At 42.0% G+C, this 26,701-nt stretch overlaps 2 protein-coding genes across 2 annotated transcripts in view; one reads left to right on the top strand and one right to left on the bottom strand.

Moving 5' to 3' along the window:
- Nucleotides 1-314: 314 nt before the first annotated feature.
- LOC103286555 (lipocalin Can f 6.0101-like) lies at nucleotides 315-5,800 on the top strand. The gene is made up of 7 exons (XM_054726854.1): nucleotides 315-658; nucleotides 1,013-1,149; nucleotides 2,626-2,699; nucleotides 3,847-3,957; nucleotides 4,278-4,379; nucleotides 4,557-4,664; nucleotides 5,784-5,800. The coding sequence occupies exons 1-7, from the start codon at nucleotides 563-565 to the stop codon at nucleotides 5,798-5,800; spliced, it is 645 nt and encodes a 214-aa protein (XP_054582829.1). The 5' UTR covers nucleotides 315-562.
- Nucleotides 5,801-19,348: 13,548 nt separating this feature from the next.
- Nucleotides 19,349-26,701, bottom strand: part of SNX30 (sorting nexin family member 30) — a 111,109-nt gene continuing 103,756 nt past the window's right edge. The window contains exon 9 of the mRNA XM_054726755.1: nucleotides 19,349-19,411. Within this exon, the coding sequence (XP_054582730.1) occupies nucleotides 19,385-19,411 (27 nt within the window). The 3' untranslated portion in view covers nucleotides 19,349-19,384. The remainder of the gene's footprint in view (nucleotides 19,412-26,701) is intronic.

Genomic DNA, 26,701 nt, shown 5'->3' with positions numbered 1-26,701 from the left:
CAACCCGGGCACGTGCCCTTGACTGGAATCGAGCCCAGGCCCTTCAGTCCGCAGGCTGATGCTCTCTCCACTGAGCCTAAGCAGCTAGGGTGGTCTTATCATCTTTAGTAGAGATAGTTTCTTTGCTTCTGAGGCTAGTTAAAATGGAGTAACTCACGTTTCCACACACCGTGAGAGTGGTGGAACATGGATTGTCCACACATTCTATTTCCCAGTTCTACTCAATTCCTGACACACATAATTGGCTTTCTGATTTCACAGTTAACTTGGGTTTTAAAAGGTAGCCTTTTATGACGTCCACTATTTTTCTTTTTGAGTGTTCCTTTTGATCAATTTCAGGTCACTAAGTAGATCTAATAGAGATGAGATTGACAGAAACAATCTTGGCCTCACATCAATGAATACAGACCATTCCGGAGTAGGAGGAGAAAAGGTGTTGCCTCATGGACAAAAAAACTGGACCCAGAATGAATATAAAGACAGAGGATCTGGGGAGTGGAGGCGCCATCAGGGAAAGACTCACTATAGTGCCTGTTGCTGAATCAGTGTCATCTCTCCCAAGATGAAACTGCTGCTGATGTGTCTGGGGCTGACTCTGGTCTGTGCCCATCATGAAGGAAACCATGATGTTGTGACAAGCAACTTCGATATGTCAAAGGTAGAGTTGGGGGAGCATAGCGGCCTCTCACTTTGGGGGCAGTTTGGGGGGTTCTGAAGCAAGATGGCCCTACTGGAGGGCAAGAGGGTTTTGACATATTGGACAAAGGGGTGGTTTCTGACCTTGGACAAAAAGCAGTCATAAGATGTGGAAAGATGATAACACTTGGGGACCTCCATTCTCATTGGAGGTCAGTGGAAGGAGCCTTTCATGTGGAGTCAATTGACCTGGGTTCTAATTCCACCTCCATATCACCACTATGAGTCCTGGCCCACAGGCCAGAGTTCAAGGATATAGCTGTTTATGTGGTATCCCCTCTCTTCTTTTCTTACCCATTTTAATGTTTTTTTGCAGATTTCAGGGGAGTGGTATTCCATTCTCTTGGCCTCAGATGTGAAGGAAATGATAGAAGAAAATGGTAGCATGAGAGTTTTTGTGGAATCCATTCAAGTCTTGGACAACTCTTCCTTGTCATTTAAATTTCATAAGAAGTAAGTATGGCTTATTTTTACTTGGGGGAAAACCCCAGAAGCCTGACTGTGGTCTTGGAGCTCTACACACACACACACACACACACACACACACACACGTGTGTATTTGCACTCACATTGTGGGCTTGTATTCAAAAACAGAGTCATTTATCAGGCACTGATCCATGACATAATGAACTGAGGATTCAGAGATAAGAGTTGGTGACAGGAATAAATTTAATTGGGAATAGGGGAGTTCAGAGATTGAGGGGTATCAGAATCATAAGAAATGTAGCAATATAGCATAGGTTAAGTGCATATATTTGGGGGTCAACAGCATAGCTATCTCTTGAAATGATCGTTTACTAGTTGTGTGACCCAGAAATTTTATCTCTTTCCACCCCAATTTTCCCTTGGGTAAGAGAGGATGATAATAATTCTCTCTTATGGATTTCTTTTTTTGTGAAACAATGTTTATTGAGCACTTATGTGAGAGGCTGGCACATCTGAGAACTCAACTAATTATCTAGACAAGTAGCTATCTATATATATAAAACCCTAATATGCAAGTAGACTGAATGGCAGAACAACCAAACAACCAGTCGCTATGACGTGCACTGACCACCAGGGAGTGGGTGCGGAATATGGTGAGTGTCAACAGCACATGGCAGAGCACAGAACATGGCGGGCTTTGGCTGGGGAGGAATGGTGGAACAGGTGAGCGGGGGCGCCAGTCCAAAGTGGGGTGCCAGTCTCTGTCATTGGGGAGAGCCTCTGGTGGTTACTGAAAATTTTTTGTTCTCTCACGCTGCAGTCCCGCCTGATGCTTGCATCTGCTGCCAGCGCCAGCCCCACTTGCACCCACTGCCAGTACTGGAGCCACTGCTCATACCCGCTGCTGGTGCCCAGCGCCAGCCCCAATTACTTGGTGCCATCAGCAGGTGCAAGCGGTGGCTGCCAGCCCTGATCACCCCTGAGGGCTTCTCCACCTCCCCCTACTCCTGAGGGGCAATCGGGGCAGCAGCAGCCACTCACACTCATTGACGGTGCTGGCCCCACTTGCACCCATTGCTGGCACCAGCCCCAATCACTCCGTGCAGTCAGTGGGTGTGAGCGGGGCTGGCAGGAGTAGGGTTGCCGGCAGAGAGAAAACTGGGAGCCGTTATGGGAGAGGCTGGGCAGGGAAGCGGAGGATAGGCCGAAACCCACCCCTGTGCCTACCGCAGCCTCACGGCCCACAGTTCCTTTCAAGGTGCACGAATTCATGCACTGGGCCCCTAGTGACAATAATAATAGTATTAAGTGGTGATAGAGTAATAGTGACATCAGTAGTCACTAAAATAGCAAATAAAATGAAATAAGGTAAATAAAAGCTGTTTCAAATTTGTACCAAAATGGTCTATAGTTAATTGGAATCAGACACTCAAGTCACAGGTGGAACGTGAGGGAGCCAGACCCATCAATATCTCTTGGGCATCAGCTCATTCTGTTTTACAGAGTCAATGGAGAGTGTACTGAAATTTCTTTCATTTGTGACAAAACAGAAGAGAAGGGTGTATATAGTGTTGAATGTAAGTATACATTAAAAAGTGTTTGTAAATTCTACTTTTGATTGCAAGAAATTTACTAAATCCTAATATCATTAGTGTCTTGATTAATTCTTGATTGATGATTATTTAGGTAATGTAAATGGGGCCATCTAATAGCCAATATCCTCAATTTGGGAGAACCTGGTGTGTAAAAGCCAAAATATGGTACATACTATCATCAGAAAAAGATGGCAATTTGGTCATATGCACCACCTACAACAAAAGAAAATAGGCACACACAAAAAGTAAATTTTTCTGATAGCTTTTCATTCCCTGTCCACTTTGTTGATTTTTGGTGGTCACTAACAGCAAATTGCTTGCATAAAGTGCTGCGTATATAATGCCAGTGGGTTTATAGACAGGACAGAGACATATAGTTGGCAGAGATGGCTGAGGGAGCTAGTTGATAGAGATGGCCTAGGGCAGTGGTCAGCAAACTCATTAGTCAACAGAGCCAAATATCAACAGTACAACTATTGAAATTTCTTTTGAGAGCCGAATTTTTTAAACTTAAACTTCTTCTAACGCCACTTCTTCAAAATAGAGTCGCCCAGGCCATGGTATTTTGTGGAAGAGCCACATTCAAGGGGCCAAAGAGCCGCATGTGGCTCACGAGCTGCAGTTTGCCGACCACGGGCCTAGGGCAGTGGTCAGCAAACTCATTAGTCAACAGAGCCAAATATCAACAGTACAACAATTGAAATTTCTTTTGAGAGCCAAATTTTTAAAACTTAAACTATGTAGGTAGGTACATTGTTATTAACTTAATTAGGGTACACCTAAGCTGGCCTTTGCTGAAAACTCAAGGGGCCAAAGAGCTGCATGTGGGTCTCAAGCCGCAGTTTGCTGACCACTGGCCTAGGGAACTACATGAGCTTAATAGAAGGTAACTTGCAAGCTGTGGCTGAAATTTTTACCACTAGCAATCAATGTACTACTGCTTGTCAGTTCTATACTTAGAAGTCACCAGATTAAGCCTAGGGAGATGCAAATGGAAGACATTAGCTCTTTCTCTATATCTCTTCCAAGGTATGCACTTGAATTTGCTCTGTGAAAAAGAATAGGTAAAGAATTTCACTTGCTTCCTATGCACTAAAGAAGTTCTGAATTGTGTTCTCTTTCCCCACAGATGATGGATACAATACATTTCACATAATTGAAGCCGTCTATAGTGACTATATTATTTTTTATGTCAGTAATGTCAACAATGAAGAAGAAACCCAAGTGATGGAGCTCTATGGTAGAGTATTTTTATGTGGATATTCACCTTAGAGGGCACTGGAGGCAAAATGATTCTTCCAATCTTATCCTGGGCTGTCTCTCCTCCTCTGAAGAGAGGGGCTCATCTTGGGTAATCCCTCAGGCTCAGTGATGGAAAGATGATGAAATCTTTCATCATGCCATAAGGATATCCTAAAAATGTCAAATTCAAGACAGGAGATAGCCCATCCCTAACTTCTGCCTAAGCACCAATTGGTGCCAATTATCTGTCCCCACTGCCCCCAAGAGCCTCAATGACCAAGACACAGGACACAGCAGTTACTGTCACTCTTCCCACAGCCCGAAAACCAGATGTGAGCCCAAAACTCAAGAAAAGGTTTAGAAAACTTTGCCAAAAAAATGGAATTGCTGAGGAAAACATACTGGACTTGACCAAAGTCGGTAAGTTTAGCTATCTCTGGTTTTCTCTTTTTAAATTCCCATATTCCTGGATGGAGAAATGCAAGAGAAGGTAACATCTCCAACCAGTCCCCTCTGTCCTGACCTGGGAAATCATTTGATCTCCTGCTGAGAAATAAATGCGTTGGTGTTTGACTGTGCTCTGCTCTGCCTCTGCAGATCGCTGTCTCCAGGCCCGAGGGAGCCATGATGCCCAGGCCTCCAGGTTGGTGATGTCTGATGGAGAGGGGGTGGCCCAGGGACCACTGCCTTCCAACACCATTAGGGGTTTGTGTCCAAAGATTACAATAAAAATAATTGGGTAAGGAAGCTTGTGGGATGAGCTTGAAATTTGGAGTTGGTGGTCCTGGGTCCCCTGAGCTGTAGAGCAAATAACCTATGCAATTAGAAGACATACAGTAACGTGTTCCTTACAGAGTTACTGTGTGGATATCCTGCTGGTGAAAAGTAAAGTCCTAAAAATCATTAAGTTTTGGCATTTGAAATAGGAAAAGAATACTAGGGTGTGAGCATGAAACCCAAAGACATTTCTGTCTTCCAAGGCCAAAATGTGTGGTCTCACCCTCCAATATTTGGTAATACTGTCTCTCTTTGATCTCTGCACATCCTTAGCTTCTAATCTGGAAACAGAGTTGTCTGACCTTCCAGTTGTCTTTCATCTGAAAAATTGGCTCTGACTTTCCTCATCTGTTTCCTACCTTAGTTTTATTTTGCCCCGATTTGTCCCGATCTAGAATTCTCTTTCTCAAGGAACTGAGAGACAATTGCTGCTGAGGCTGATACTGGCTCACCATGTTTCAGGACATGCCTCCACATCCCAGCTTCCCTACGTTATTCAGATAATATATGGGAATATCTTAGCAGCTAAGGCCTGCATAAAGTCAGCATTTAATACAAGGTAGCTTGGTTTTGGCCATTCTTCCTCAATTTATCAAAAATTCCTCAAAACATTTAATGCTGAGAATGGCAGAAACAAACCAGCTTAGGGTCCTTCATTGATTCAATGACCTCCTTCCCCCTATTTCAGCAAGTAACATAGGTTACAGTGCAGGTAGAATGATATCTATTTCTTCACCATTTTTCTCTGTAATAAAAATTATCTTTGTCTTTAATTCAACTGAGGAAGTGCTTAATGAGTTTCTGTGTTCTCTCTCATCTGCTTGTTTAGTGCTGAGTGAATGCTTCCTCACCTGGGCTCCAGGATCTTCATTCCATGGTCCCTGTGTCAGCCTGTGACAAGGTCTGCGACCTGATCTCCATCACTTTCATCCAAGAAGGCATTATCTCTGAATCTAAAGGATCTTCTCTAATAGTCTAGACAGATTGATCAATTCACCAAGAATCAAAGGTTTCCTCCAAATTTCTGACTCTGTTTGCCATACCCAGAACTCTACCATGAATAAGACCTCCTGTACCTGATCAATAAATTATAAGTCTTGCAGTCATGTGATTTTCTTTGTGTGTGAGAGAGACATGGGTTTGATGGCAAGGGAATGAGGGGACATCATAGACCTGTACCCATAATGGTCCTTTAGCTTCTCAGAATCTTCCTGAATTTCAGGATTTCCCTCCCTAGCAGTCTCTGTTCCTGTGATGCTGCTCCCCCTTTGTTTGGCCTGTTTCTTAGTGAATAAAGCAAATTATGAGACTTGCCTCACAATATTCCCCGATCCTAGAATTCTGTTTCTCAAGGGAGTACTGAGAGACAGTTGCTGCTGAGGCTGATCCCGGTTCGCCATGTTTCAGGACATACCTCCACATACCAGTTTCCCTACATCATCCATTCTATGACACAGAGCATCATCTTTTCTTGCTCTCAGAAAACCTCCTCCAAGCAGCACTGTTATCTACTGTGAGCATGTTAAGTGAGATGCCATGAAATGTGAGCAATGGAGATCTTTAGCCATCTGTGCTTGGTACAGTCAGGAATCATCAAGGAGGCTAAAGGGCTTTAATCTCTTTTGAGGGGGAGCTTCTGGGCTTTGGAGAAAGGAAAGTTAAGGTTCTTCCTCCACTTATAATCCTTTCCTTACGTCCAATGATAAAAACTGTCAAAGTTGCATGTGGGTGCTGGAACAGAGCAACATGGCTAGGAGGTTGTTACGCAGGAAAAAATGACTCAGTCATTATGAACATAAACTTAAGGACAGAAGGCTTTCAAGGGATATGACACTCTACATATCTTACTCTGCCTTCATGTCAGAAGAAAAAGTAAGGTTCAGGCTTATTTCTCCAGAATTATGCACTTGGCCTAGTTTGCTGACATATGCAGAAGGCCATGAAGAAGGCTAACCAGTCATGCTGGGACCTGTCATTTTCAAATGTTATTTAAAGGACAGAATAGCTAATGTCCAAGACATGGCCTAGCAGATCCTTGGAAATGTTTAGAACATTAACAACCATAACAATCAATGCAAGGAGGACCACTTTGATGGTGGGAGACGGCTGGCTAGTGTCAGATGTCAGGAAACTACAGCCAAGAGGGAGGCACACAAAGACCCTCAGCTGCTCCTGGATCAAGATGGCAGCTTAACCTTACTCTGAAACCTACCCCTCAATTCCAAACACTTTCTGTAAATGAGGCATGAAATGTTAAGAACACTCAAAAACAAGGAGTGGCCCTAGCCGGTTTGGCCCACTGAGTGAAGCGTCCCAGGTTTGATTCCGGTCAAGGGCACATACATGGGTTGCAGGTTTGATACCCTGCCCTGGTCAGGGTGCATTTGGGAGGCAACCAATCGATGTTTCTCTCTCTCTGTATCTCCCCTTCCCTTCCACTTTCTCTAAAAATCAATGGAAAAATATCCTCAGGTGAGGATCAACAACAAAAAAGCAAAGAGTGAAGACATCTATAAATCAGAAACAGAACAGAGTGGTTATTTTCAACAGAAAAAAGGTAAAAGTTATGGTGGAATCAGCCATCAATGGGAGCTACACTACTGCTCTATGGGGCGCTTTGCTCAGGGACTGGAGGGCCAAAGTAACAGGCAAGTCCTATTGGGGATTTTCCACCATGACATGTAAATGCTAACTTGTTTTTTCATTAGTCCCTACTCTTACCACACTGCCCATTAACACATTCTTAGGATCTGAAAACAAATGAAGTTGGGTCAAGAGTGGGAAACAAGCATATTATAAAGAGCGCCACAGAAAAATGGCCCCAATGCAGGCAGGTGTGAATTGGAATTATTCAGTAGATCATAAAGGCCTCACTTCCTTCAAGAGTTAACTCTGCCAGTGTACCAGAAATAGTGGCATAGTGAGGACACTCTATTCTTGGCATACAGCTGGACAGGAGAAACGAGTCCTGTACTAGTTTCCTGTTTGTGCCAGAACAAATCACCACAAAATTAGTGGCTTAAGACAGCACAAGTTTATTATACTACAGTTTTTGAGGTCAGAAGTCTGACACTTGGCTCCGAGTACCAAACCCAAAATGAGCCCCATGTCTGTCAATGTATTCAGATCATCTTCTATGTCCTTTCTCAGAGTTTTAAAATTCTCTCCTCGGTCGTCTTCTTGTGTATTCTTGTTTGTTAATTCCTGTGTACTTTTGTTACCAGAGAAATTAGGGGGTCTATTTTTCCCGACGCTAGTGGGTGTGGGGTGGCTCTTGTGATATCTTCTGAAAGAGAATTTTCTGAGATTCACAGAGGAGAATGAATGGTTTTTATTGGCATGGTGTTACATCCCTCAGTTGTAAAGTCCATTGCCCCTTAATTGAGTCCTGAAAAAGATGCAGCTGGGAGTTCAGCAAAGCCAAAAGCAAGGCCAGTGTCCAGAGCTTCTGTTTCATGTTGCAGCCGAGTCCAGCATCAGGTTATTTAAAGTCCATTAGTCCATTGTGTGGAATCCACATAGTGTGGCGTCCACAGGGCCATGTGGGGGAATGCAGGGGAGTGGGCCCCCTGCAACAGGAGTCCCAAGAGGTCCAAGAGCCATGAGTGGGAACTTCCTTTGTGCAGAAGTTTAAATATTCAGGTTTGAAGCCCTTGCAGTGTCCACACCTAGTATGGCCCATTACCTGTTCCCAGGTGTGACTGACAGACAGGTAAGCACCTTTCCACCTCACTCAGACCTTACTGGGGATGTGTCTATTGTCCAGTCCCTTCCCCAGTGATCAGTGGGGAACAGACTTAAAGAGTGGCATGCCTATATTATCTAGTCTTTCCTTTACTCCTTTCCTGTTAAATAATAACCAGATTATGACAAGGGTATCACTTTCACCAGTTTGTTTGCTTTACTGTATTAAGTTTTTATAATTAGAATTAGCCAGCTGGACTCAGTTTAGATGATCCCAATTTTATTGACAGCATCCAAAGCATAATAGTTGGGAGAGAGTCAAATGTGTGCCTCTTGTCTCCATCTGGCCTGATCAGGGGGTTGACCTTGGACATGTCAATGTCATAGAGCTTCTTCACAGCCTGTTTGATCTGGTGCTTATTGGCCTTGACATGCACAATGAACACAAGTGGACTGTTGTCTTCTACCGTCTTCATTGGTGGTCAGGGGGAACGGATGATGGCATAGTGTTCAAGCTTGTTTCTCCTGGGGGGGGGGGGGGGCTTTTCCAAGGATATTTAGGCTGCCTTCAGCGCCGCAGTGTCTTTGGCCATGGAAGGTAGGTAACATACAGATCTCTTTTATGGCTGTGGACGCTTTCAGCACTGCTTTCCTTGCCTTCAAAGCCTTTGTTTGGCTTTGGCTTTGGGAGGGGCAGGGGCTTCCTTCTTGACGCTGGGCTCCATCTTTGTGGGGAAAAAGGTTGTTTTTCTGATCGTTAGTTATGATCGTGAGTTTTGGCTGGTATAGAGAAATATACCAATATATACCAAATATACCAATAACTTACTATTGATTTCTGCAAGCTAATGTCTCTAGCAACTCTGATGAAACTTTTTATAGTTATAATAAAATAGGTCCAATACTTTGTGGATTCTGTTGGTTTTATAGGTATTTGGTCATATTATTGCAAATGTCAATGTATCTCTTTCAATACTTAGGCTTCTTTCTCTCTTGATGTTTCTCCTCTCCTTATAACTTTAGCCAGAACCCCCTAGGGCACTTAAATATTGAAACCATGTTTTCTATACCAGAAGTTGGTTTGGAACTATGGCCCATAGGCCAAATCCTGTCCACTGCCTATTTTTGTATTGCCCGTGAGCCAAGACATGTGTAATCAATGCAATAGTGAAAACACCATTTTCAACCCAATGATGCAAATTTCCAATCATTTTATTTTAAAAAAAGAATCAATTCCTCTCACTAATAGATTTGTATTTTCAAAACAAATTATATTCAATTTTGAATTTCATCAAAAAATGTGGAAATGTGTTTTCTCCATTATTCTATTAGTACCTACACAATACCTTTGATTTTGCCTCTTGGCCTGCAAGACTTAAAATGTGTCCTATCCTGCCCTTTAGAGAAAAAATTTGCTAGTCTCTTGTCTGTACCATGGCCTCTCCCCTGACTGCTATTTGTTATGCACTGACCCCCAAATGCACAATTTTGTCAAAACAAACCCCTCAGAGTGCCTCCAATAAAATGGGCATTACATTATCTAATCGTGGGATCCAGGAGATATTTTTAAGTTGTCCTCTTACTGCTCCCCTTGAATGACTTAAAGCTGAACAGAGGAAATGCAGATAAATGTCAAACAAACTTCCAGAGTCAATGTCAAACCAGGACACCCTGAGGTTATTTGGGGTTCCAAGAGCAACAGTGAAGACTTCAAATCTCCTGTCCCAGCTGAGGGGACTTTGCCATATGAGTCTCTGGTCTCAGGACAGACTTTAGTTGGACCTGTCTGTTCTTGGAAGTAGGCCCATCAAGACACCAGTGGTTGTTCTTAAAAGTTAGCTCTTCTGAAACATTGTTCTGTTGCTTAAAAAAACATGTATGAAAGCTCTGTTTGGTTACTAGAAGAACAGGCGATTGCTGGCTGACCCCTTGGTAAGGAAACACAGAGGCCTGGAGAGCCAACTTGCTGAGGAGAGCCTGGCCCAGGCAGAAGCTGAGCGGCTGCACTGACCTCGAGGACATGGCTGCCAGGATTCCCACCGCCACCTTCAGTTTCCCAGGTTTCTGTTAAACCTGAGTCATTATGACCCGCCCCAAAATGGGAATTTGAAAAATAGAAAATCCAGATATATAACCAATTGCCTATGGAAATATCACATAAAATAAGGCAGCATATCCAGTCAATGGGGAAAGCATAAACCTTTAGTAAGTTATCATAAGTAATTAGGCCCATGAAAATAGATAACATTTAGGATAAATTGCAAACAGATATGTAAAGGAAAAAAATAGGAGAACTGGAGGGAAATCTGAGTGAATTCCTCTACATACTGGTCTTGAGGGAAATGTTCCTAATTATGATTCAAAAAAGACCAATAAAATATAGTGATAAAATTGAGTACGCAAACCCAGAAAACTTTTGCATAACAAAAAATACTACATGAGAAAAATTAAGGCACTAGCTGAGAGAAAAATTTTACTAACATATTACAAAGTTTCAGTGTCACCAATATTATAAAAAGTTTTGAAAATTTGAGAAGAAAAAAATCAATGATATGATAGGAAAAAATAAATATATTAATAAAAATTTAAAAAATTAAGCATCACCAATAATGGGGCCACCAAAGAATAAATACAAATGGCCCTTAAATATGAGATGTTCTACCTCACTCAGGAGAGAAATGCACATTAAAATTATACTGAGATGCAAGCTCTTACCCATCACATTGGCAAAATTCCAAGTCTAACAACCTGCTCTGTTGGTGATGCTGTAGGTAGATGGTCTCAAAGCTGCTGCTGGTGTTCAGGGGCCTTGCTCTGAACCACCTATTACAACATCCATAAACAGGCAGACGTTCTTTTTCTTCCAAGTTGAAACACTTTACTTGGCTCTGGGAACTGGTAGAAAGGATTTGAGAATTTTCTTTTCCCCTCTCCTTCAAATCACTGGAGGTAACATGACTATTAAGCCATTTCAATTGTTTTAACTGAATTTTAATTTTCTAAAATTTTAATCCCTTTCCTCTAACTAAAACCATCGCCTGATTTATAATTTTTTTTCCATTGTCACATGACTCGGTCACTCAAGAAAGTCACATGAGCACACACTTTACCATTTTTTTGTCGTTGTTTTTGTAATAATAAAGCTCCAATGATCTTAAAAAATAATGGGTCACTGAGGAACACCAAAAGGAGTGGTGACTGCAATGGACTGAGCATATAAACAAGGACCATCCACACATACAGCCCTAAATCAAGTTAAATATGGGGGTGCTTAAAAGCCTAAACCAGAATATCTGTCAATGAGAATATTTTTCAAGAGGTCCCATGGGTCACCTTACAATTGCAGAATAAAAAACATACTTTACAACAGTGACATCTGGTAGTCACCCTCTTAACCAGGTGACTAAATTAAGCATCACCACTAATGGGGCCACCTGAGACTATGTGTCTCCTTGTGTGATGCAATACGCAGTACACTGCATCACCTATGACAGATTGTTGCCCTAAATGCTTAACTTGAAATTAATCAAGTCTAGCCCTAATCTCCAGTTTACAGGAAATTAAAGGGATATAGGAACAGGTTAGATAGCAGTATGAGAACCCAGACAAACCCAAAGATAGGAAATTAAAAAACAACAACAACACACAACTGGCTTAGTCTCTTCAAAACATCAATATCATATTGTATGTCCACTGTAATTAAAAAAATTTTAACTCAATATCATGGCGGGGGGGGGGGGGGGTGGAGAGGCAGGAATCAATGATGTAGGGAAAAATTGAGAGGATGGTTCCCAAGGTGCTATTGATCACTGATCTGTTACTCGAAGTTTCTAGTAAAGGCTCAGTATGGCTAACAGGGCTGCATTTTTTAGTGCTCCTGATTGATCAGGCTGGGCCCCCTGGTCCAGGATCTCAAAAGCATGTGAGGGACAGGGGTGGCTGCAGGCCAAGGGCGATAAGATCAAAACTTGACACAAGACAGACAAGAACCAGCACTCAATCTCTCCCCCTCTTTTGTCTGCACAGAGCATCCTCACCAACAGTAGGTCATTTCATAAAACATGTCTTTATATGCCAGGGGTTACTTTAAGTCACAAACATAGATTTCATTCTGAAATTAGAGTGTCCACTTTAATTTATTAATCAACATTTTGATATTCATTGTGAAGGGAGGTCTTCTCCCTTCTCCTAGCGCTAAGGCCACTGCAGACTTCAGGGGAGTGTCTTTTTCTCTTTTCCCCACTTCTTCACTCTTAGATTCCTAAGGGCAGCTTCTGGCCTATAAGAGATTAGAGTGCAGAGAGGGAGAAGGAACAGGGAGTGAAAACTGGCTGGAACTATCATAAGATGGCTTTGTGCTCCCTGGACTTGGAAGGTGTTTAAAGCTGACCCTTACTCATATGTGTTCCCCTGAAAGGTTTCTCTGACTACCCTCCCCCCCCACCCCCCCGCCCAATACAGTGCTCCTTTGACTGGCGTCTTCTGCCCCCTCCCAACTGCCATCCAGCATCTTTCTATAATATATCCCAGAATCTCCTCTTGGGAAAATGTCTTTTTAAGCCTGGCCAACATTTTCTGCAAACATTTCTGAGAATTCTGGCCTCTGTCCTCAGTTATGGAGAGGTGTCTCTTTAAAATATCCTACCTGAATGCCTTTGTGTACCTAGGGGTTTTGGGCAACAACAAATAGTCTAACAGTTGGATTTATGATGGGGGTTTTGGGCCATGCAGGATCAGCTCAGCACACAGGTTGTCAACCCTGTAATGTTCAAGTCTGCATGATGGAGCTCTAATGAAAACTCAACGCCAAGGCTCAGGCAAGCTTCTCTGGTTGGCAGTTCTCGGTGCATATTGTCACACGTTGTTGCCAGGAGAGTAGCACCATCCATGAGTCCATTAGGAGAGGACAACTGCAGGCTCCATTCTTGGGACCTTCCTGACTCTACCCAATGCATCTCTTTCCTGGGTTGATTTTAATCCACATCTTTTTACTGTCAAAGCATCACTGAGAGTTTAACAGCTTCCAGCGTGGGTTCTTTGAATTAATTATTAAACCTGAGGGTCATCTTGGGAACCCTCCTAACTTGCCATCGCTGTCAAAAGTGAGGGTGGTCTTGTAGATGGTCTCCCCAACATGGCAAGTGTCTTAAACAAGCAGATGTCAAATAAGTGTTCACGGAATGAAGGAAAGGATGAAGGAATTTGTATATACCAGCAGAAGAAGCCATGCCAGTTACCTAAGGGTAGTGTTTTCTCAAATGCAGCTTGGTAAGGTTTGTGCTCATGTTGTTGTGGTTGTTTGTTAATCCCCACCCAACGATATTTTTCCATTGATTTTTTTAGAGAGAGTGGAAGAGAGAGGGGAAGACAGAGAGAAAGGAACTTTGATGTGAGATAAACACATTGATTGGTTGTCTCCTGCATGTGCCCCAACCAGGGACTGTTGGTTTTTTTCCGTGTGTGTGTGTGTGTGTGTGTGTGTGTGTGTGTGTGTGCTTTTAATTAATTTTTTTGTTGTTGTTAATCCTCACCTGAGGATATTTTTCCATTGATTTTTTAGAGAGAGTGGAAGAGAGGGAGAAAGACACAGAGAAAGAAACATCAATGTGAGAGAGACACATCAATTGGTTGCCTCCCCACATGCCCAACCAGGGCCAGGGATTGAGCCTGCAACCGAGGTACGTGCCCTTGACTGGAATTGAACCTGGGACCCTTTAATCCGCAGGCAGATGCTGTATCCACTGAGCAAAACTGGCTAGGTTGTGCTCACATTTTGTATGACAAAATTAGACTTTTTAATGCTGTGAGTTTTCTCCCCAAGTACACTTGGACTTTCCTGGTCACACCTTAAACACATTTCAATAGCCACACTACTTCAAAGACGAAACATTAAGCAGATTTCTGCCTGAAGAGTGGGAATAATAGGATTGGCATGAAGCTTTTTACTAGGTATATGCAGGGTTTGAACTATTGCCCACTGTACCTTTCTCCAGAGCTCCTTCAATATGGACACAGGAGGACAGCTGGCCGCAGGACACACCCTCCACCCAGAGCTGGCAAAAGCTTCACAGTCAGGAATGACCACTCTAAGAAACCTCAGGGACACAGCACACTCCCTAAACTCTGTCCATGGACAAAATGAGGTCTCCCCTCAGTGAGAGACCGTGCTATTTATGTCCCTGGGGAAGGATAAAGCTTGTAGATGTAACATCGAGGGCTTCCTCCCTGTTCTCCCTCCTTTGGAGACCCAGGGAAGGTCTTCTCTGACTTCTTTGGCACCTTCGACCTCAGGGACAGAAACAACCCATTAACAGGTTACTTTCCATAAGTATTTCAGGGCTGCTTTTTCCTCCCACACTGTTTTTTCAAGAGTGAATTGCTCTGAGGCAGTTGCCATATACTCATTATCAGAGAACAGAGAGTACGTTCAGATAGTATGAGAATGAGGCCCAGCAGAGCTCAAAAAGAACTTCAGATTCCTAATTCCTATCAGCTTCTGGATGGCCTGTTATCTGAGTTTTTGCCCAGGAGCCAATTCTGGCCTCAGAAATCACCAAAGAAATATCGGCTACATTATCCAGACCTGGGGTCACTGCCCTTTTAACTTTTAGATTCCCAACCGAGTGAGCGATAAAGTTTTGATCAGATATCCTCGGGTGATGCAAAATTTTGGTTCAGATGTCCATAGTCTCTTTGCAAGAATTCTTACTTCCATCCTAGGAATTTAGAGTCAACTTCCATTTGCACACTTCCCTGGTGGGTCAATTCTGCATTAGTGGAATCCAAATATTAGGTGGTGCCTCCTAGCCTTTAAGTTCTATAGAACACTGGCTTGAACCTCCCTTCTACAGTCTGTGGAAGTCCAAAGTTTTTTAAGCACTTACTACGAGTTCTCAGGGGGTATGTTCTTATGTTCACTCAGTTTCCACGCTCAGCCTCCTTGGGCTGCCTTTCTTCGAATTATCACAATTCTTAAGAAATATCCTTTAACTACCAACTACTTAAAACACCCCATCTAATCATACCATCTCTCTCCATTTTTTCTTCTCAAGCCTCTCCAAACAAATACCTTTATCGCAGCAGAGTTCTTGCTCCTGAACCCCAAATTTTTATCAAAAGAAATTTTTTAAACAATTAAAATGTTTTTCTTCATCTCATAAAAAACTATTTTGGTGCCATTGGGTTCAATGAACCATATTAGAAAAGATAAACGCATATAAAGAATATGTATTTGTCCTGGTCAAGATGGTAACTGCCCCGTCTAGTGTGCAAGAGATCCAACAGAATCAAGTTACAGCCAAGTGACTGGTTAGTTTCCTTAGGGGATGATGCTGTATCAGAGGTTCAGTGTTGGTCTTTGCTGCTAACAGGCTGGACTTTAAAAAGAAGCAAGATCAGCTGTTAGACCAATGCATAGCCTCCATCTCTGGTTACTCTGTTAATGCACTCATTGTACCAACACTCAGGTAGCTGATGACGGAGGCCTTGGCCTGCCTGCTGATGATGGAGGCCTTCACCCTTGAACTTGACTTCTATTCCCAGCTTAAACATCTCTGTCACCACACACACACACACACACACACACACACACACACACACACACTCCCTCGCTGTTCTTTCCCTAGCCTCAACAGTGACATGTGGGTGCCCTCCCTGGCCTACTGTCCCTGATCGTCACAGAAATTATTGCTCCTCTCTTTTCCTTTATAATCAGACTCTCCTCACCCTTCTTTCCCATCTTTCTCTTCTGAGACAAGAACTTCATGTTTGATATGGAAGGATTGTTGGCCCTAACTGAGGTCATTAGCAAACTCCTGAACTGGGGGCTCCAGTGTCTGATCCCTTCTCTCAACACACAATAGGTGTCCCAGTCCTCAGAGGTGGTAAGATGGTGAGAGACTGAGCCCCACTCTCTTATCGCTAAAGAAAAATTTAGGCCTCAGCTAAATAGGATTGAGGTACAAGGATACCAAATCTGGGTGGCATAAACTTGGGGTTCCGGAAAAAGAGGGACTGTGAACTAATAGGGGACTGGGAGATAAATCCCACACTGAAGGAAATGAGCCAATATAAAACACTCTCCAACACTGGGACAGAATGAGTGATGGCTTGTCCTCTGGGCCCAAATCCTATAAAAAGTCTAGTCCTGCACATGCTGGTCTCTTACTTGACCGAGGGATAGAGCCAAGAATCTCTAATTTCAGAAATCAGTGAGAGCAGGTATCATTTTCTTGGTGAAAAGTGGTAAGTTTGAGAAAACGTATGTTATATATTTCCCAAGACATGTTCAATGGAAAGTATTTATGTTTGAGTACTGTAAAAGCTCAGAACTGTGTAGAAAACAAGCTGTTCTCCCCTAGGGTGCCTTCCTCCCACATAATATCTTCATGTACCTCTATCTGGCCTATCTTCCCTACTTCCCTGTGACCTTCTCTAGTCCAAAGAGAGGCCAGCCCCTCCTCTCTACAGTAGGATCTCCATCACTGCCCTCTCCACCCTAATTCTTCAACCAATTCCTTCCCACTGGCTCTTTTCCCTCTGCCTAAAACCCTTCCCAATAACCACACTTGAAGGCCAGGGATGCCATGTTGCACAACTGCAGAAGGCACCACTGAATCATAGTCTATGTGAATGGTGCCCCCTGGAGCTGAATATTGTGCACTTAATAGAATGAATGAACAGTGATGAAGGGGGGAAAGGAACATTTCCTCTGTTCACTAGGTGGCGCTCAGGCAATGTTCAACGATGTGATGTGTCAACAGCTCAGAGATTCACTATAGCAATTTGGCAATCTCACTACTATTTTCTTAGCTAAGTAAACCTTTATTATATGGATCCTGGGATTATAGACTCACATCCTAAAGGAAGCTTTGGGTTTGTGTATCCTTAACTTAAAACATCTCCAGTGGAAGGAGTATAATTCCCCCTTAAAGAGCTCAGTCAGCTGTTCATGCATTCATTCAAGAAGCATTTATTGAGCACCTACTACATATCAGGCACTGTGCTCCATGCTGATGATTCAGCTGAGGATAAAAAGAAAGAAAGTGGGGGACAACGACATGATCTCATGGACCTTTCAGGCATTCATTAAAAATTCATACAAATACCATTAAATTATAACAGTGGAAAGACCTGCAAATGAAAGGTACATGATGCTGTGGGGACATCTAATAGACCAAGACAGGAAGTTCAAGGAAGGTTTACTTGAGAACAGGATGGTTGAGTTAACATCTAAAGAGAGTAGGTGTTGATTAGATAAAATGGAAATGGAATGTCATAAGCAGAAATAAAAGCATGATCTAGGGCCCCATGGGGCATTTGAAGAGATGAGTGAATGTTGAAGACCAGTGTGGATGGACCAGTGTGAGCAATTGGGAGTTTCAAGTGAGATGAGGCTGGAGAGGTAGGGTGGGCCAGACCTGGTAAGTCTTATAGGCTATAATATGAATTGTGTTCCTATACTTGATCTTAGCTAAAAGGCCAAGAAGTGATGAACTGTGGTCCTTATTCCAAGAATAATTGGAAGTAAGTAAAAGGTTGTAAGCAGAGATATGACATGATTATATCTGTACCTTAAAAGGATTTCTTTGACTGAATAATGTATTGGAGGGGCTTTAGAGGTGTGGCAAACAAATTAGGAGATTACCGTGGTAGAGCAGGAGAGAGACACTGGTGGTTTATACTGAGGTAGGTTTCAAAAGCTCTGGCTATTAGAAATTCCTTCCTTATATCAAAGCAAAATTTGTCCCAGCTCTTTCTTCTGAGACCACAAAGACCAAGTCAACTCCACATCAACCTGGCAAACCTTCAAGTAGATTAAGAATACACTGCACCACAACCTCTTCCACTCTACCCCTTCTTGACCTCATCACTTAATCCTCCTTTCTTCTTGTTGAAAACACAGTTCTTTTAACAGGTCCTCACATGGCCTGACTATGAATTCTCTTTGCCAGCCTCACTACCCAGTTCAGAACAGTCTTAGTTGGTCAATAAAGATTGAAGCCCTCAATGAGCCAAAGCTTCTGGAGGTTAAGATGAACACAAAGATAGGATTGATATGCTAAACCCTGATTACATAGGAAAACAAACAAGGAAGAGTTAAACCTACCACCAGAAGCTAGAACATTATAAATTAACATCTGACTTCTCTATCAGGCTGATAATAATAGAAATTAACATATATTGAGACTATTTTAAACATATAACATGCATTAAGTCCTTTTGTCCTCTCAACAAACCTTGAGGTAGGCCCTAATATTATTCCCATCTTACAGAAGAGAAAAACAAGGTATGAGAGACTAAGGTCACACAGTCAGGAAGCATCAGAACCAGGACTCAAGGCACTAATCTGACTTCAGGACAAGTGCTCGTAGCCACTATACTACACTACCTTCAAGGGCAAGGAAAATTATCTTCATACTCAGAAGAAAACACACACAATAAAAAAGAGTTAGGCCGAAACTGGTTTGGCTCAGTGGATAGAGCGTCGGCCTGCGGACTGAAAGGTCCCAGGTTCGATTCCAGTCAAGGGCATGTACCTTGGTTGCAGGCACATCCCCAGTAGGGGTTGTGCAAGAGGCAGCTGATCGATGTTTCTCTATCATCGATGTTTCTAGCTCTCTATCCCTCTCTCTTCCTCTCTGTAAAAAATCAATAAAATAAAATAAAATAAAATTAAAATAAAAAGAGTTAAAGCCCCCCCCCCCCAAAAAAAGAGAAGATAACCAGAGGAACTCACAACTTCTTGATTTACTTTTATTTTTACTTTATTTTTTTAAAATATATTTTATTGATTTTTACAGACAGGAAGGGAGAGGGATAGAAAGTTAGAAACATTGATCAGCTGCCTCCTGCACACCCCCTACTGGGGATGTGCCCACAACCAAGGTACATGCCCTTGACCGGAATGGAACCTGGCACCCTTCAGTCCGCAGGCCGACGGTCTATCCACTGAGCCAAACCAGCTAGAGCCTTCTTGATTTAATTTGAATCTAAAGCCCAGATGAAAAGTATATTAAGACACGGTGAGATATGAACCCAAAATAACAGTTGGTCATCTTTAAGAAATATTGGATGATGACCAACACATTAAAAAGACAAAAAATTTTTTTTAAAGAGTAGCACTATTTTTAATGAGTTTTAGTCCAGAATACAAAACAAGGTGCTAGCTATGGCCTCAATGTTAGTACAACTATGAACAATGACTTTTCCTTCCCCTTTAAGACAAGTTACAAAAGTATATCAGATGGAAGGGGATGAGACATTCCAGTCTATTTTTGAAAAAACGCCCTGAAGCTGGTAGCATTGTTGCAGTTTCAAAGGCTTTTCCATAACCTCTTCACTCCACACCCACCCAATAGGAATTCAAATTCTGGGCCTTTCTTGATCCAAGAAATTTTTGTGGGAGAATTTCTCTTTTGAGACTTTTAGAGTGCAAAGGTCATTTTTCTTGTTTTTTTTTGTTTGTTTTGTTTTGTTTTTAATCTTGTTGAACTTCCTGTCACTGGATGAGTAAGGAAGCCAGTGAGGTTCTTTATGAGCTCTTCTGAAGAACTTTGTGATTTTTTTTTAAAGGGTCAATTTTAGGAAATTGATGTACTTTCTCTCTGTCTTACCTCACTTCTGTATTAATATCTTTTGTCATCAACCAGGAAGATGACTTTAGAGAAGGCTTTGAAATTCTGGCTCCTTTAATCGTCTACTTGTTTGTTCACAAATATTAAAGAATATCTGCTACATGCCACGCAGACTGCTAGGTGCTGAAGAGTCAAAATAGCCAGGGTTCTTACCCTCATGGGGAATATCATTACTGACATAATAATTTCATGAGTGGCCATAATTATAGGCTGAGTCACCTGCTATAATTATTTAAGAAATTTCTTCCAGAGCAGTTTCTAATATTTTAGTGACAAGCAAGAATGCAAATGACTCTTCTTTCTCTATTTTAATGACATTTACACAATGGGAAAAAACATATTAAAAATCTTTCAGTGATTTAAAAGTTTGATCATAGTCTTACAGTAAGATTATGCCTAAATTAGAATGCAAAGTTTGTAAAATTATATAAATCATTGAAACACCATTAAAATCTTAATAAAAATGAAATTGAGGAATCTGCTTTGAGTCAATTTTTTAAATCTCTTGATATATATAATTCATATGCCATAAAAGTTAGGCTTTTAAAGTGTACAATGCAGTGGATTTAGTATAGTCACAAGGTTGTGCAACCATCTCCACTGTCTAATTCCAGAACATCTTCATCACCCAAAGAGAAAGCCCATATCTACTAGCAGTCTTTCCCCATTGCCCTCTCCCTGCAGTCCCTGGAAATACATCTATTTTCTGTTCCTATGGATTTGCCTAATTTGGACATTTTGTACAAACGGAATTATAGAATATAGGGCCTTTCGTGTCTGCCTTCTTTCTTTCACTTGGGATGTTTCCAAGGTTCATCCATGTCGAAGCCTGTATTGTTACAGAAAACCGGAGAAGAGCCAAGCAATACTTAGAGAGATGGAGTTACATTTATTGCGCGCGGGTCCAGAGGAAAATGTCTCTCAAATTCTGGGCCCAACATGGAGGAATATTTCCTATTTATATGTTTTTACCTTCTTTGTCTCCCAAATATGGGGTGTTTCTGGCCCCTTTTGCAAGTTCTTAAAGAGCCCCTATGTGCTGGGGCCTTGAGACCTCAACCAAAGGCTTGGCCTGGTGCCAGCACTGATAACTTCGTCCGGGGAAGGTTTAATGGCCTCTCTGAAGTAGGAGTAGTCTTATTTTCCTTATTATTTAAGCAAGCAAGCATCTACAGAAGCCAAATAGCAGGGTTAAAATTTCAAACAGCAGTCCCTTTTTATATAAGATGGTTCCTTCAGTATCAGCACTTCATTCCTTCTGTTGTGGAATAAGTGATTAGCCAAAAGAACACCATTTTACATGCACTGAATATCAGTACAATAGACCACACAAATTGCATGTCTTTCATGTAATTTCTGGATTCAGGAGTTAAGTATTCTACTCTCAAATACAGGTTTATTCAAATGAGCTACAAGCTATGATTATTCTATAAGAGCCTGGACACTTCAAGATGTAATATGGCTTTTATCTCAAGATGGTGGGAGGATATATGCATTACCTCTCCTTCCTCTCAAAATATTATTGAATTCAAAAGGAATATTTAAAGTATAAATAAGAATAACTCGATTGAGCCAAAGGCAAACAGGACAGATGCCATCCGTGAACCAGAACCATCAAGGAACATCAGGAAGATGCTAGGCAGATAGAGCCAGAATGAAATCCATAGAACAGAGACACCCAAAAGCTGGTCAGAAGGGGAGAGGGCATTGTTCTCCTTCCTCGTTAAAGGGGAGTGACATGAAATAAACCCTAACCCAGATATGTGATGACTCAACCTAAATCTTCAAAACATTAACTTGCTTTCTGGAGGGGGAAGCAGGTATATTTTTTTTAAATATATTTTTATTGATTTCAGAGAGGAAAGGAGAGGGAGAGATAGAAACATCAATGATGAGAGAATCATTGACTGGCTGCCTCCTGCAGGCCCCCTACTGGGGATCGAGCCCACAACCTGGGCATGTGCCCTTGACTGGAATCGAACCTGGGACCTTTTATTTATTTATTTATTTTAAATTATTTTAAATATATTTTACTGATTTTTTACAGAGAGGAAGAGAGAGAGATAGAAACATCGATCAGCTGCCTCCTGCACGCCCCGTGCCCCCTCCCCCCCACACTGGGGATATGCCCCGAAACCAAGGTACATGCCCTTGACCGGAATCGAACCTGGGACCCTTCAGTCCACAGGCTGACGCTCTATCCACTGAGCCAAACCAGTTTCGGCAGAACCTGGGACCTTTTAGTCCACAGGCCAACACTCTATCCACTGAGCCAAACCAGCTAGGGCAAGCAGATGTATTTTTTCCTCGGCCCTCTATGGTTCTGCAAATGTGGTGATATCTACATGTGGGGTGTGGTCTTGACTGTCCCTTTTCTCCCTCTGGACAAGGTTACAAATTTTCCACAAGATTCATGTTTTCCTAACACTTTTATTCCCTGAAATCAGAAAGCGATTATGTGCCGAACTTAATGTAGCTCATTACAGAAGTGTTTTCTGACCTGTACTGGCCACATCTCTCCAAGATCTACTTTTTTCTGTTTCATAAAGCAAAATCTGACTGATAAAATGACAGTGCAGACATATAAATACTGAGTCAGGGTGATAGCAGGTATATTGCCCTTTCCCTCTCCTCCCCTCCCTGATTACACAATGAGGAATTTAAGACAAAACTTAAGTATTCAGAAAGAGAAACTTTTTTTTTTTGAGGAACAGAAACTTAATTTTCATTTCTTAATTTATTTTAAATTGTGGAGACTTTCACTTTGAGGCTGCTGATCACATGTTGGGTAAGGAGTGTAGCTCAGAGCCCCTACTCCCTAAACTAGGGAACAAGTATCCATCAGCTCCCCATGGTGAAGCTCCTGAGTGGAGAGAGCAGGGAATTAGTTTCTGAGGAGAGAGTGAGAAGCACAGATGCGTGTGTTAAGAGTTGCTATATCCTGGCCAAGGAGAACTGAGGAGGGCTGGTTAGTGGGGATTAAAGTATTTCTAAATGCTCCTTTGCCAAAAACATTCCTGGTGTATTATATCAGGAGCTGCCAGAAGATAATGAGACAGGAAATATGGAAACATGGGCTATAGCTTCTAGCTCTAAATCCAGTTTCAGTGGCTGCAAAGCTTTCGATAAATCAGGGCTTGGAGGAACAGCAGGATTCTGAGATCACTTTGTAGATTTGATTTAGTGGTGACAGTTTGTCCAAAGTGTAGTGCTGATGAAACTAAGAGTCTCATCCCAAAGGTTCCTGTGAGTTAAACCTACACCCATAGTCCCGTGCTACTCTGCTGCGAATCCATGCAAGACGTTGGAGGGTTTAGTTTAGTGTGACCCATCACCACTGCATGGGAGGAGGAGTGGTTCTGTGGGAGGTCTGAGTCATGGAATTGAAAACTCGTCCTTACTAACTGTAGTTTGGGGCCTCAGGTTCGTTAAGAGGCTGTTCTAAATAATGACTGACATTTAATTTTTCTGAAAGTCTAAACCCATGGTTCCCCAGACAATGGAATAAAATAGATCTTTATTCATTATTTATCAAATATTGACTGCATACCATCTAAGCGCCAGACAATGTGTTGGGCTCTGGGGCTTTGATGTTAACCAAAATATGGGCCCAGCCCTCATTGATTTTACAGTCTAATGTTACAGCCAAAATACATGAATCAAATTTATCACAAAAACAGATGTGAAAAGTTCAACTGTGATAAGAAGGGGTCTTATGAGGTGCTAAGGAACCCTATAATGGGGATGGGGTGGAATAAATGACTTAGCCAGAAAAGTCAGGAAATTTTTTCCCAAGGAAGTGGCATGTACGCTGAGACCCAAAGGATAACTAGATGTTAACTAGGCAAAACAGGACTTTAGCAGGTTGTAGCTAGAAGGAATAGCATGTGCAAAGGCCTGTGTAGAAGGAGCAAAGATCATCTGAGAAATAGGAAGCCAATATGGCTCGAGTAGAAATAAGAGACAGCCTGGTACAAGATGAAGGTGCAAAGTTAGGTAATTACCAGACTGTGCAAGGCTGGCAGACCATGGTAAGAGGATTTGGCTTTAGAATAAGATATGTATTTTGAAAAGACAAATCTGGTTTCAGTATTGGAGAGGAATGAAGTGGATACATATAAAATATTAGCAGTTTATTGTGTGGGCCAAGCAAGAGAAAATGATACTTTGAACTAGGGTGCTGCTATGGAAATGGAAACAAATTTATGAGTTCCAGAGATATTTTTTTTTAATATATTTTATTGATTTTTCACAGAGAGAAAGGGAGAGGGATAGAGAGCTAGAAACATCGATGAGAGAGAGACATCGACCAGCTGCCTCCTGCACACCCCCCACCGGGGGATGTGCCCGCAACCAATGTACATGCCCTTGACCGGAATCGAACCTGGGACCTTCCAGTCCGCAGACCGACGCTGTATCCACTGAGCCAAACCGGTTTCGGCTAGTTCCAGAGATATTTAAGAGGTTAAATAAACATGATTTGATAAGGAATTGTGTAAAAAAAGGCAAGAGAGAGAAAGATATCAAAGATACCTTTCCAGCTTACACATCTGTATGTATGTAGTGCTATTCACAATGATAGAGAACTCTGTAATGGGGGTGAGGAAAGGAGATTATGAGTTTGGTCTTGTATATATTGAAAAGATAACAAGTGGCCGAAACCGGTTTGGCTCAGTGGATAGAGCGTCGGCCTTCGGACTCAAGGGTCCCGGGTTCGATTCCGGTCAAGGGCATGTACCTTGGTTGCGGGCACATCCCCAGTAGGGGTTGTGCAGGAGGCAGCTGATCGATGTTTCTCTCTCATCGATGTTTCTAACTCTCTATCCCTCTCTCTTCCACTCTGTAAAAAATCAATAAAAAATATATTTTAAAAAAAAAGAAAAGATAACAAGTGGGTTATTGATATGTGAGTCAGGAGCTCAGAGAAAGGTCTGAAATGTAGACACAACTTAATGAGTCAATTACATATAAACAGTAGTTGAAACTATATGTGTAGATGAGATTGTTTACATAAGACACTAAGAAGAAAGCCCATGGTTGAGCCATATGAATTCTAACTTTAAAGACTGGTTAGAGTTTGATGAGTCTCCAAAGATGAGAGGAGTGGCCAGAGAGAAAGGAGATAAGCCAGGAGGTGTGGTGCTACCAAAGCAAGAGAATAAACTCTGCGGTTTAGGAAAGAGGTCAAAACTCTCAAAGGTTGCTCAGAGTCAAGTAAGACGAGGACTGAAAATGTCCATTGAATTTAACGACACAGAATGACTGATGATCTCCGAAACAAATCCATTTTAGTGACATGATAGAGCTAGAAATAAAATAGAAAATAGTAGAAGAGTTTGAAAGTTTGAAGGGAATCACTAATTTCTGAACTCGTCATTTTGGAGAACTAAAGAGTGAGAGGTGGCTGGAGAAACATCACAGGACTGCTGGGTAGCTTCGAGGGCTCATTTGAGATTAGAGTTTGTAAATTTATAGTTAAAATCTGCCCTATTGTGAGACTTCCCCCAGCAGTCCTCAGCTACTAGAATGCCAGCCCATAATTGGGTTCATCCAAGGTTGACATGCATTGAAAACATAGAAGAACCAGAGGGTTTGATCTACTGAAAAGGATGATGCTAAAATGATGTACCATAAAATCTAATTTGGGGGAAGAGAAGAAAGGAAAAACTACTTGTTTGGAAAATCATATATTAGTGTAGGAGTACATGGATCCTGATAACATCAAAGAATCATTAAAGTGGGAGTAGTTGAACAAGCAACACAGAAGGAGAGGATGCTGTAGGCAGAGAGTGGGGTGTTTGAATTAATGACTTTGGAGTTGGCGCAGTACGGTTGATCAGATACAGGATCCAAGGGAGTCTGTGGCTGAACAAGGGTGGAAGTCACTAAAGATGAAAGGCCTTGGGTTTGACTCCATCAAATCTCTTTTATTTGCAATTGATAGAAAACCCAAATCAAACGTGGAAAGGGAATGTAGAAGGCTTTGTTATTAAAAAGTCAAGGGATAATTTAGCTTTAGGCTCAGCTCTCACGATGTCATTAGGATCTGGACTCTCTCCATCTTTCAGCTCCTCTGTTCTCTGTGTGCTCTCCGATCTGGTAAGCTCCTCTCTAGTGGTAGCAAAACAGCTTCCAGCAACTCCAGGCTTTCATCCTCATCAGTCCAAGTCAGAGTAGAAAAGAATAAGCCTAACTAAGCTTAAGTATTGGGCCTTATTCGAACTGGTCCAAATTTGGGTCACATTCCCATCTTTGAACCAATCACTGTGATCACAGGCACCCATCGCTGGGATTGGTCAGACCTGAGTCTCATATCCACTTGGAGGATGTTCATCAAAACAAAAATGGGGTGTTATTACCAGAAGAGTCAATGTATGCTGGCCAGCGAAAACAACAGATGTCTTTCTTCTTCTACAGTGTTGAGCAGGTTGTTCATGAGGTTATTCAAGTTGGTAGCAGAGACTGGGGTGGAGAGGAATCCCACAAAGCCAGTCTTTGATGCAAGAGGAGGCATGGCCTGGCGTCAGTGACTTCACATGTAGAACAGAAGTTGGAGTGTTAGTACAAGTGCCTTTTGATAACTTTTTGTGTTGTTAATCCTCACTGAAGGATGTTTTTTTCATTGACTTTTAGAGAGAGTAGAAG

The sequence above is a fragment of the Eptesicus fuscus genome, chromosome 15 (assembly GCF_027574615.1).
Source record: "Eptesicus fuscus isolate TK198812 chromosome 15, DD_ASM_mEF_20220401, whole genome shotgun sequence".
In the NCBI taxonomy this organism is placed as follows: Eukaryota; Metazoa; Chordata; class Mammalia; order Chiroptera; family Vespertilionidae; genus Eptesicus; species Eptesicus fuscus.
This window is presented reverse-complemented; position numbering and strand designations above follow the sequence as displayed.

Bases quoted from the DNA above. Each gene is read 5' to 3' on its own strand.
- LOC103286555 (XM_054726854.1), top strand. From the start codon at position 563: ATGAAACTGCTGCTGATGTGTCTGGGGCTGACTCTGGTCTGTGCCCAT. The intron at 1,150-2,625 runs GTAAGTATGGCT...TCTGTTTTACAG, and splicing joins TCATTTAAATTTCATAAGAA to AGTCAATGGAGAGTGTACTG. The intron at 2,700-3,846 runs GTAAGTATACAT...CTTTCCCCACAG, and splicing joins GGGTGTATATAGTGTTGAAT to ATGATGGATACAATACATTT.